At 40.9% G+C, this 13,280-nt stretch overlaps 1 protein-coding gene across 1 annotated transcript in view; it reads right to left on the reverse strand.

Annotated features, from left to right (window-relative positions):
• The window catches only part of phlpp2 (PH domain and leucine rich repeat protein phosphatase 2), a 48,283-nt gene extending 37,082 nt beyond the window's left edge, over positions 1-11,201 (reverse strand). Inside the window, exons 1-3 of the mRNA XM_034111744.2 lie at positions 10,747-11,201; positions 8,077-8,357; positions 3,883-4,016 (exon numbers count right to left, since the gene is read on the reverse strand). Coding sequence (XP_033967635.1) covers positions 3,883-4,016; positions 8,077-8,357; positions 10,747-10,959 — 628 coding nt within the window. The 5' untranslated portion in view covers positions 10,960-11,201. The remainder of the gene's footprint in view (positions 1-3,882; positions 4,017-8,076; positions 8,358-10,746) is intronic.
• Positions 11,202-13,280: the final 2,079 nt, after the last annotated feature.

The raw sequence follows: 13,280 nt of genomic DNA on the forward strand, positions 1-13,280 counted from the left end.
AGGTGTCGTTCTTTCTATTTTATGGTAAACACGCAGTATTCCAATGTTCATCTGTGTTGAGCAACACATTTAGTCCCTAGATCTGAGCTTATTCTGGAGGCAGTTTAGACATTTTTGAAACTGTTATTAATCACATGATTTTAAGGCAACTGTGGAGCACTCAGTTGAACACAATACTCCCAGTATCCCAGAGCTTTTTTGTATGGCTCAAGATTGCATAGATTGCGTTAGCATGCAGTAGGGGGTCAGTGGAGGCGGAAACACAGTCTGATTTGACTCAGAACAGCAAGCTCTCTTTGGCAGCAAATTCTAATTCAACCCACCACCCAGATGCCTCCTCTTGGTGGTCTGTGTATACCTCTATTTAAAAAAACAAAACAAAAACGAATTTAAACTTTGTAACAAGATGTAATTCTTATACCATAGAGAAAATCTGCACTGTGCTGAACACAGATGGAAGAAGCACAGCTCAAAGCTGTTTTTGAATGCAGATGAAAACAGACCTTATGTTTTTTCATTTGACTTGAAAACTGACCATGAGTCTTGGATGATAGATTCAAATGAAAAAGACAAAATCCTCAGGAGAAATGGAGCCCCATCACAGAAACAGCACGTTACACGGAGCTGTGAGGAAACCATGGAGAAACTGTGCTCTCTGTGTGTTGCTCGGGGCAATTCTGTGGGAGCCCGGATCAACAGAGATTCATTTTTCTCTTACTGTATATCTCAGTCGGACTGCTTCTCCACCATTTGTCCCTGTAAACCATGTCTTTCTGCCTTTCTTCCATAAAATGAAGAAGCAACTTTCAGTCTGTTCCTTCAGGCCATTATTATTATTTTACTCAGTGATCGACCACTGGGCCTTGGAGAAACAGAGAAAGTTCACCGTCCATATCGTCACAGCTTAGGACATCCACAGCCTTCATTTAATTTTCATTTCCAATAGTAAATCAGCACCAGCCAAATCAATAACTTATTAGGCGAGTCCACACTTTTCCCAGATGACTTATTTCCTTCTGCTTAGACTCTGACAGTGTGCCTGATGTGAACGGTGCCCAGCAGATTCAGGCCTCTGAGCTCAAATATGTGAGACAGAGATCACCCAGGCAGAGGTGCAGCAGGGCTCAGTTAGGCTTCATCTGTGCTACAGCTGCATGGGCCGACACATAAAACCACTGGCCCTCAGGTCTCTGCAGTGTTTTCACTAGGAGCATTTTTTATTAAGTCAGCATTTAGAAATGTTTACTCCCTTGTCCATGTTTGTTTTCATCTCATCTGTGCACCACAGCAGGAGGCTGAGTGCGGGGGGGGGGGGGGGGGGGGGGGGGGGACAGGAGGGTAGAGAAGGTTTGAGATGAGTTTCCTGAACAAATAAGAGTTACCTGCTGCATTGCACTTTAAACTCTTAAGTGGCTTAAGATGATTTGGGCTATAAAACAGACAGCAGTTATTTGTTTTGCAGGAAGAAATTGAAATGAAGACCAATGTGGTCTGTGGATTATTGAGATAATCCAGAGAAAAATACAATGCTGTTCAATTGTTTTCAGTGAAAGAGCCCCATAAGCAAAAACCCATTCACCTGCGTTCTATTGTGGTGGTGACAGAAATCTCACTGGCAGTTATTTCAGCACCACAAATACCTAAAACCAGAACTATCTGCATGGCAAGACACCCTTTAATCAACTGGCAATATCTCAAGTTTATTTTAAGACTGCTCCTAGGTTAGGACCCAGTAATGTAGACTCCCTTTAAATGCCCAGCTGACTCCTGCAGGGCACCACATCAGGCGGTTATGTAGTGTACTGACTGAGGGACCACAGTTTCCCCATCTGCTTAGTCAGATCACTACCCCTGAAAACAGCTGTGAAATAAACAAGCACCTGGGAGAGGGATCTCAGAACAAGGCTTTTGTTGTGTGTTTCAACAATGCATTACAGCCCACCTACAACACCACTGTGGGTGGGAATGAAAAACCACAGTTACATTGTGCCAGACAAAAATTGAGGTATTCTAGTGAAGCTGTATGACTGGAAAGCTCCTGAAATCCAGCAAGGGGAGGGTGGGTGAACACACTGAGATAATTCAACAACCCGCAAGTTATACTACAAAAACAGTTCTCACTACTTTCACAGTTTTTGGGGAAGAAAAAGGCCAAATGAAGTTGAGCTCTCTGCATTGGCGGTGCATCAAGAGTGCCCAAGTACCAATAATGCGTGGTCTCTGGTGCTCTTTTCCCATGAGCTGACAAAAGGAAGCAGGAAGTCTCCAGGGGGGCCTGGCTAGTCTCTGACCAATGTGGTCTGACTACTGATAGTAGCCAAGATCCGACCAGTTTTCATGTTGGCAAGGAGCAAACAACAGTAAAGCTTCCATTGCACACACAGGGATTAGGGATAAGACTGAGGCCACAGTGGGCTTGAGATCTAAACAAAAAAACAGTTGTGATACCAGGTGGACATAAAGAGAATGTTAGCTGAAGTCAGAAATATAGAAAGCTACAACTTATTAGCTAAATTGCTTTCTGATAAGTGATAATTATGTGTATCATTATGTGTTTATGAAAGGATAAAGCAGGACTCCATTGCATCTTATCCAGCAGAGAAGTCTAAGATTCATATGAAATACTTCTCAACTAAGCAACAAACATGCTACTACCCTCAAAGTTATATCAAGCATGAAATGGGGCATTTCTGTTTAGAGTTTGCATGTACTCCCCTAAATGTGTTGCTTAGTCTTCAAAGTCAGTTAGTCGACCAGAGATTTCAATACAAAGCTGTTGAGATTTTTGTTTGGCTTGTATACTTATTCAGTGTGGCAGCACCCCATTTCAATGTAGTGAGAGTTGTGTCCTTAATGTGGGAGGAATTACATTTGAGCCGTGGTTTTCTCAGTCTCCCTTTTTCTCTGGCAAAGCAGCATGGGAGCTCTTCAAACCCCAAACATAAGGAGTTCCACTGACTCAGCAGAAACATCAGTCGGTTTATCAACTGGAAACACATTACAGAACGTCCTTCACAATTCACCCTAATGGCAAATCCCTAAATTGCTACCAATGTAAGAGTATCATGAGACCAATGCAAAGACTTGAAAGGGGAAAGCTATGGCTCTGAGTTTATACGAACTGTATGAAGATACATGCAGGTATACACATTTCTCCAGAGAGCTACGTCCATTCTGCTGGTGCATTAATATACCACACTGACAGAGGGATACTTAGTCACTCTAGTCCTGGGGTGATGTGTTGACAGCAGCAGGTGAAAGGCAGCCCACATAGGGATAGAGAATCACCACAGGATGAGGGATGGTCAGTCACTAATCATGAGGCCATGAAGGGTGTCTGGGCTTTATTGAATTCTAGCTTCAGCATCACTTTCAGGAAAACTCAAAGAACAACTGGCTTCACTTTTGGCCCGAAACAGAGCTGCAACGATTAGGTGACTAATCCAGTGAGGATGGTGGGTAGGTTTCATGCAACTCTGCTGCATTAAATTCCATAATGACGGAGTTAACTTGCCATTTTAATAATATGAGACAACTTTACCCCTAATTTCCTCCGTAAACAATCGCCAACAGCTGACCTGCTCCGAGACCCACCCTCACACTCTATCTCTGTTCTTAAATACAACATAGTTGTTTGACTATGGCATGTTTGCTTTTCTCTGTTTTATATAATATTAAAATGAACACCTTTAGTGTTGGAATGAAAAAACTAATATTTAAAATCATCACCTTGAACATTGAGAAACTGACTGACTCACAATTTGTTGTCAATGCACCCACACTTTCCCATTCACACAGACTTGAGCAAAAGAGGATGTGATTAAAACATGTTTTGCAGGTAGTGAAGGTTGGGCATGACGGCCCCAGTCGATAAGTACTCACCACTGTAGAATCGGATCAAACAGCTGAGGTCTGAGTTAGCTGCTTCTTGCTGCACTCGTCCAGGCTCTGAGTAGCCCATAGCTGCCAGGTAGTCATACAGCATCTGGAGCGGACGCTCAGAGGGGTCCAGCCTCCTACAGGACCAAAAGAAGGAGAGTTGGTGTAAAAATGCCTGCCATATTTGGACACACACACTGAAGCATTAACCTCAAACCACACTTCCTTTATCCTGGTCAATAAACAGAAGACTGTTCAAAAAGAAAGGTCTAAAGACAGCCCAACTCCTTCCTGTTCATGAGGTGCTGAGTTCTAAGTTGGAAAATTGCAGATCCATCAAATTAAATATAACAGATGTGTAAAGTTTCAAATGACCTACAGCCTTACTGCTGGTTTTGGTTTTTGGTGGGGTTTTGTTAATACAGTGAGGACAGAGGTTACAGCGCCCAGGATCCTCCTTTGGAGACAAAGTTACCAGACCGAAAAGTCAAAAAATCCACTTGTGCAAAATCCATAAATGTGATTGATATGGTGTCTGCCGTTTCAATGATTTGGTTCTCCACATAAGTAGATAAATGAGAGATGATGACATTGATATGCATCCCTCAGGATATATCTAATCATTGGAATAGCTGTTAAAAGTCCCTCGTCGAAAACTGCATTTCTTTTCACATTTAGCAAAATAAACAAGGTACATATTCATACTTAATTTTTAAATAATTCCAAATTGACAATTAAGTATTTTCCTTTTAACCTTAAACCTTAGTGCTGCATGATGGAAATGTTTTAAGCACAATATACACAACATGATTTGCAGCATAATGTTACTTGATTTAAAGACAGCTGTGGATGCAACACTTAACACCTAAAAGCTGGATTTCCACTGCTGGCAGGCCGGCAGTGAGAGGACGACCCCCGACCGTCCCTGTTGACCACTCACACTGACGCTCACATTAAACACAGATACGCCTCATTTATTCACAAATCCTCCAACCTTGGGCAAGACACTATTAAATCCCTTTCAAATACTTTCCATTGGGCTCATCCATCCTTAGGCTGGAAGGTAAATTATTCAACAAACTATGGAAATGTGTCCCTTGATTTATTGTAGACATACCCAGCAGCCCGTGTTTACAGAAACAGTTGAGTCCACAGAGGCGAATTTACTGAATTTGGTTAACGAGACTACTTTAGACTGTGTGGGTGTTCATAGACTGGTTAATTTATATGTTCTTGACACGATAACCATTTTGATAAGCTTGGTTCCACTCAGTAGTACCAACCTAAGAGGAGTTCTAATCAGCCAAAACAAGTGGAAACGGTGTGGTTGTGCAGGATGTGCAAAACTGACTTGGTTTGAAAGAACAAGAAAGATAGATAATATTATTAGGGTGTGTTCTACGTGTGGTTAGCAGGCAGGAAATGTGATGCCTCAGCAATCACAGATCATTTATCATGGTTTCAGTTCCTTATCATGGCGACTACGTGCTGAGAGAAGGACTGTTGTTTTCCAAAACTGTACAAGCCAAATCACACTATTTGAGGGCACGCCTGTTTTTTCTAAATGGCTCTATTTGACGTTATGATATGTATAACATTTATGGACACACACTTTAGCCATATAGCAGTCCAACATATTTTTAAACGACATCGTGCAATCATTACAGGGTAAAGTGTTGAATAAAAAGTATTTGCATGATGATATTATTGAAAACATTCTCCATCAGCTGTTTCTTTCACCTGGCCAGTGGTGAGCCTACAACATAATAGCCCTGCATCACTTATTTGGGGTGTGCCTAATGAAATTCCCCTTCCTTTCACTCTGTCCTGATCCTGCAGGATAATCTTTCTGCTCTTTCAATCCAACCACAAGGGTAATCTTGAATTGCAATTGGTCTGGGCCCTAGCCTTGCAGATTGTAGATAGAAGCAGGTGAGAGGAGATCCCTCTGCAGGGCAGCTGGCCTCACTTTACATCTGAGGGAGGAGCTTCCTGATTTGGGAGGCCCATGTTATCAAGCTGCTATCTCCTCTGAGAGGAGTCAGTTGAAATGTCTGGGAGTCTCCCTCTGGAAGTGTCCATGACAGACTGAGAGGAATCCCCGGGCATACCCAGAACATTCGGTGGGATTACATATCTCATCTGTCATGGGAGCACTTAGGCATCCACAAGGAAGGGTCTGCTGCTGGGAAAAAGACCACTGGAATGCTCTGCTCACTCTGTTTGCACTGTGACCCTGAGCTGGGCAAGTGGCTCAGAAATGGATGAATGGAAGGATGGACTCTATCAATTCAGTTTCCTCAGTAGATGTATCTTAAGAGGAAGTTTCCTCAACTGTAATTACAATGTTCCCAAAGCAGGCAAATACCCAGACCATGAGTTCCTGTAAGCAGCATATTAATACAAGCTACAAAACTACATTCTACATACAAGCTACTTTCCACCCTGTGCTAAACCCTTTAAAACCTTCTTTCCAGTGCTTGTGTCAGAGCTGCCAACAGAGTTGTATGTTTGACATGTTCATTTACACAGTGTATGCATGTATTATCAACTACTACATAGAAAATGTTACTATTGTTTAAAAATAATTATGTTTTATGTAAAGGATTACAACACTCTTTTAAAGGTCAATCATAAATGGTCTTCCAAGTAATGTATTTGACAAACTTTAGAAAAGCAAACAATGTATGTCTTGTTTTTACGGTGTGTGCTGTTTTTTTGTTTTTTGAATGAAATGTTTGTTTATATAAATAAAAAATTGATTCATTCAGTTTTCGGGATGTTGAAGACTTTATTATAACATTTAAATCCACCTGCTCATATTCGCTGGCAGACTGCAATTTAAATGGTGTACTGATGAAATGTAAACTGTACTAACAGAGCCTATCCACAGGCTTACCAGAAGCCTTTCATATATTTCCAGACTGCAATGCCCACCGTCTTTAAACAGCATAGATATATTGAAGTCGGATCATATGCTGTAAGTGGATCCAACTTTTGGTTAACAGCCTATACATTGATTAACAACCTCCATTCATGTTCTCAGCACATTATCAGCATCATGACCATGGTACTGTCACGCCATTAATACTGCAATCATAAAAAACGTGGCACTATAACATCACTTGCTCTTATGGAATATTCCATAAGCCACCGTTATTTAAGCTGGATCTGTTTTTTTCTTTTTAGTCCCTGCATATCCACATTGTCTTTGCCAGGTAAGCAAAGGAGAAACAGCCAGATTCCTTCCTGGTCACGGATCAGTGAACCAGCTTTTTATTCTCTCACAGACAATAAAGGGGTCATTTGCTATTTCCGTTGACATATGTCTCGTGGAGCTGAGAGGCGTACAGTCGTTCCCTGAGGGCATCCAAAGTGAGGTGCTGCGAGACTATGGGACGTTGGAGTAACTGCAGAAGGTTCTCAGTGCTGTGTATGGCTGGTATAGTTTGTATATCATATACATAAGGAGGATATTTGTGCGTTTATTTAAAAATGCATTTCTTTAGATTGCCTTTGTTAGCTGTTACTGTACAGAATTTCAGATGTGTGGTTGTGTGGCCGGTGGAGGAGATGTGCTTTGATTTAAAACTATTACATCGCATGTAGCTGACGCTTTTATCCAAAGCGACTTACAATAAGTGCATTCGACCAGGAAGATACAAACTTGTAGAAAACAGAATCATATAAGTATATCAGGTTTCATAGAGCCACAACATTTTAAGTGCAGCTCTAAACCAATCTCATCTTTCAACTGTACAAACCGAAGCATTTTCTTTACGCTTCAAGTCATTTCTTCTCTCATATCTCTTTCACTTTAGACATTTCAGTGTATGAACATGATTACACAGCGAATGTGAGCTGTCAGAATGTTTGGAGTGCACAGCAGTACTGTATTGAATAGATCGAATGAAGACACTGATGATGAAGGATTGTTGCTCTTGGATTTTGCATGCATGTGGCGGCCCATCCATAGTTACTGAGTCAGGTTTAACCCGAATCACTCTGCTGCTTTGAAAGAGGTACAGGGTATTTGGGATACTCCTGCCATGGCCCTTGAACAAGAAAGGCACACAAATCCAAACTACAGTCTGTGATGAGTATGTTATGTCAAAGGTCTTAAATGGAGGGAACACAATTCCCCACAGGAAATCTATAAAGGCTAACTTCACATTAATGACCTTAATGCATATTTACCTGACTAGGTCTCCATGCAGCTGGACGTAGAGCCCCTTTCCGTCCCTCTGAGCACACAGCTCCTCCACTGTGGTACTGGTGGAGCAGAGCACCAGCTGCAGGTCTGTCTGAGGGGTGGAGGAGGCCTGTGGGCCAGAGGCAGGTGGCTGGGGGTCTACTGTCCCCCCATAAAGACACACACAGCCCCGCTGGGTGTCCCCCTTCAGCCAGTCCCGCTCTCTTGATCCAAATCTGGTCTTTCTCATCACACAGCCACGACTCCCATTCCGCTTCATGTTGCGCTGCTGACACAGAGAGAGTCATTTTAACACACAGATTGACACCATAAACATGTTAACAACCTAAAGAACTTAAGGATGCTTCGAAATGTACTTAAAGGTGCTATGTGTCTACCTAAACGCAACATCTGTGCTGGTAGAGGCAAATTGTAAACGTGTCAAGTATCTAGAAATTCTCATCAAAAAATGGTTTTAGGGCTTTTTGTGTCAGTACTGGAACTTAAAATGTGCCTAAAGAGCCTACAAATGAGACAAACATAAAAACATATCTGAAATTGAATGAACATAATGCTGTATAAAAAAGGCTTGAAACTATAACATAACACCTCTTCTTGCAACCAGTGGAGTACCTTTCTCGCTGAGGATGGACTTTGCGACTGCGTTACGAACAGGTACCAGAATATCATGTTGTTGTTTGCTCCTCTAAATGATGCAATGCTAAAATATCTGAATTTGACATTAATAAGGAATAATATTGTGCTAAAAATTAAAGTCAGCCTCTCTTGAAAGGATATCCAATCACTACCATGACTCAGCATGTCGTCTTTGCATTATACACACACATACACGCTCACAGTTTGTAAATGATGCACCTTGACCCCAGAAGATTCATCGAGTTTGGTGATTCAAAGGTGTCACCAATGTTAATAGAACATGTTTTTATCTGGGCCTCATTCATTGGTGCTATTCAGATGGCCTATGAGCAATTCTCTGCTGATTGTGAAGGAAGAACACTTTAAAATGATTGGGTCTCTCTGGGAAATGTCAGAAGAAAGAGTAGTTTGGTGAGTAAAGGAAAGGTCTGGGGAACATTTCACACACACACACACACACACACACACACACACACACACACACACACACACACACACACACACACACACACACACACACACACACACACACACACACACACACACACACACACACACACACACACACACACACACACACACACACACACACACACACACACACACACACACACACACACACACACACACACACACACACACACACACACACACACACACACACACACACACACACACACACACACACACACACACACACACACACACACACTTCATGGTCTTGGTCTACAAATTAAGTATACTCAGCTTAAGCTAGTAAATGGAACCTTACCTAAGATTATTTAAACTTCTATTTTCAAGGTCAATAATAAATGTTCACTTTCACTCCTAAATAGGTCCTGCATGTAGGGGATTGATTATTCCAGAGGTTAGAGGCAGGAATGTAAACAGAGAAAGGCTAGTTTAATTTCCCCACCTGTTGATGAAGAATGGCCACAGGGAAAGAAGACATATACCCTTTCCTCATAAGCTACCATCAAGGTGTGTCTAAGGTGAGCACTGCTTGCTGCTGTGGAAACCTCAGAGGTAACCCCAGGTGACTAAAACACAGGGCAGCTCCACAGGGCGGCTCTCAGGTGAGGATATGTGAGGCAGGGCCAGGCTGAATGAGAGCATGCATGTTCAGTCAAGTCAGAGAGGATAAGATAAATATACTGTAAATGTAATGAGAAATGGACAGATAAGTAAAATAATAACAGAACCTCCTTACCCTTGCTCAGTTTTAATGCTAGTCATTTCATTATGATACAGAAAGTAACTGTAACACTTACTGTATGTGTGGGATTTGGATGTGACCCCTGATTAAATTAACACACCCGGGTGCATTTTCTCACTGATACTCAAAAGCAAAACTCCAATAGCATGAAAAAGACAAGTTGCCTTCGCATTGACTGTTTTACGGGTCAATGGGTCACAGGGTGACGCTCTTCCTTTAGATACAGGAGACATCTCAACATTGCATACACATTAATTGAAGAGCAAAGCTGAGATTGTGTGTGTGTGTATAACGTGTATCATTGCCTTGTGAAGCAGCTACCTCAGGGACTTTTATGCCATTACACATCATGTGTCTTGCCCTAAAATGTCATAGAAGAACTGTTCAGCAGTGGGCCTTCATATAAAAGCCCTTACAACCTACACTGTGTGTGTGTGTGTGTGTGTGTGTGTGTGTGTGTGTGTGTGTGTGTGTGTGTGTGTGTGTGTGTGTGTGTGTGTGTGTGTGTGTGTGTGTGTGTGTGTGTGTGTGTGTGTGAAAATTGGCTCTGGTACATTCCTCACCGAATGGCAATAATCTACAGATCAATCAGTAACTAGAGAATATCAATCACTGGGTATCGCTGCCATTACATAATATTACAAGGATGCGTTTTCATTCTCATGCACTTTGCCCTGTTTGAATCACCAACTGCAATGTAAGAAAACCTTGACATGTAACACAATATAGACATAATTGTGGAGCACCTTGTTTGAATGCCCTGCTGCATCACAAGTAAATAAATCCTGTCGTTTTGACTTGCCTTTAGCACCCGGATCCCCGTCGCAGCATGAGCTCCGGGACCACTGCGGCTGCCGCGACCTGCAGTCTGATTCAGCCCCGCTCGGTGGAGCACCGTGTCCGGCTGCCTGTCAATGCAAGCCCCGTTATCTCCGACATCACCTCCTTTCTTGATGCCTGTTTGGGTGTTAGTCGCCACGACCGCTGAATTATTATCCTCGTCCTCCATCGCCATGAATAATCCCTATTAAAAGCGACAAAAAACAAGAAGTGTCGTCCCGGTACGCGACTGACAAATTCCCACGGAGCGGTGCAAATTCATCCCGTGTCGTTGCAGCGACGCCATATCCAGACTGAATCTGACTGCTGTCAGATGGGCCTGCTGGAGAGCTGATCAATAAACATTAAATGGGCGGGTTCAGGGTATTTATTATTCAGCAGCCACGGTCCGTTTCTGAGGGCAGAGGCGTATTACATTAATCATAAGGCAAGTCGTTCACCACGATGCAATTCATAACGAAAAATGACGTTATGCCCTTGGAGGGCGTGCGTTCGTACCTATGTTTCGTACTCACGATGTTAACTAGACTGTACTCGTGATCATAAGCTATATCTGATATGATAGGGCTTCACTATCTATAACATTAATGTAACAATACTCAGTCCCGTTTTCTATGAATAATAATAACTTTATTTATATGGCACCTTTAATGCAAGATTCAGCCCAGCTTATTTTTCTTTGCAGAGCAAGATAATATACAAAAAACAATAACAAGACAATAATAAAAATAAAAAGTAGAGTGAGAAACATCAATAAAAACAAGTTATATAAACAAAACAGAAAGAGAATTACATTAATTTAAATATGTTTAATATACATTCACTTGGCTTAACTGATGCTTAATTAATTAGCAATAAATAAAAATGACGTTTGGGTTGCCAGGTTGGGGGAAATCCTTTTCGAACTCCAGACTTTTTTGTATAAATTAATGAGGTAATCTGTTTGTAAGGATAAGGTTTCTATGACCACTTATCTTCTGGAAAATAACTGAGGAACATCAGGACCAATATCAACTCAGCAACATATTATCTTATCAAACCTTCAGGAACATCAGGACCAATATCAACTCAGCAACATATTATCTTATCAAACCTTCAAACTAGATGCTACTAGTGACATTAAATTACGTTAAATATTAATAAGGCGATAAATTAAACATTTTCAAATCATTTCAAATCATAAATCAAGGCTAAATTGCATTACACACATTGTTGAAACGAAGGTCAGTCTTTAAAATTAGTTGTTCAGGCCAAATGTAAGAGCTAACGTTAAGCTAGTTAGCATGCTACCTAGCTTGCTAAATTAGCTTGAACACAAACAATTAATATTTTTCTAGTTTGCGCCTTTTCCAATGCCATGCTTTAGCCGTTGGCTAACATTCATCTCATGTGCTTGTTCTTTACACATTGAAACATGTTTAATTCTTAAAATGTACATAACTGAGCTGAGCTACTTTAACATAGTACAGGCTAATTCATGTTGCTTTAATTGAGCTAAAACACAGTAAAGTTAGCATGATTCAATTATTTTAAAAATTGTACTTTAACAAAAACTTGTAATTCAATAAATGTATTTTATATTATTGTACCTACTGCAGCCAACCATCATGCTGGAGGGTGTTAATTGTCATGTTAGGTGGGTAAATTATTTGAGAGAAAATACTGAAGACATCAGAAGTACAATGGCCGATGATCTGTAGATGCAGGCGAGAGGTAGAGGACTCATCACAGACAGGTGGACTTCAAACCTGATAGATGTAGCCCACAATGGCTCCAGCCCCTCAGGCGCCCCAAAGGTTCACTCATTGCCATTATGTTGTGGTCATTAATTAATTGCAAAAATGTTTTGTATTGTATTGTTATGTTATGGATGTATTGCAGCACTTACACTGAACTAAGTGAACTGGAAGAGGTTTCCTGCAATTTGTCTGTACTTAAAATCTAGTTAATTTAGCTTTAATAATTTAATTTATGTTTTATTACATGGTTTATATGCCTATAATGTGAAAGAAAAGTATAATCTGTTTCTATATTTATGTTATGACACATAATAGCCTGGTATACACAATAACTGTAACCTAGGTACAGGGGTGAGAGGAGTTCAATAGGGTTTCTTTATTGAATAGCGTATATCAGAATCATGAATTTCAAAGACTGAATAAACCTATTAATTTGAACTGGGAAATTTAGCAAACTGTAATTACTATCTTGAACAAAATGTACGAACACTGAGCATACCGGTTCTTTTGATTTGTAATGGTATACAACCTAAACATGTTTAAGAGATAGCTGCATTGGTATAAATGGCACAGCAAAACAAATGTATTCTAATAATCCATTCCTTAATAATAAAAAAACATTAATAAGCCCAGCACTAAATTAAATAGATCAGACAGCTATGGTCCAGCCTGAAACCAAGAAAACAAACTGGTTTTTTTATTTGACTTTTTATTCGCTTGATCATTTTCTCCAACCCAAAGACAAGAATACACAGCA

The sequence above is a fragment of the Pseudochaenichthys georgianus genome, chromosome 3 (assembly GCF_902827115.2).
Source record: "Pseudochaenichthys georgianus chromosome 3, fPseGeo1.2, whole genome shotgun sequence".
Lineage (NCBI taxonomy): Eukaryota > Metazoa > Chordata > Actinopteri > Perciformes > Channichthyidae > Pseudochaenichthys > Pseudochaenichthys georgianus.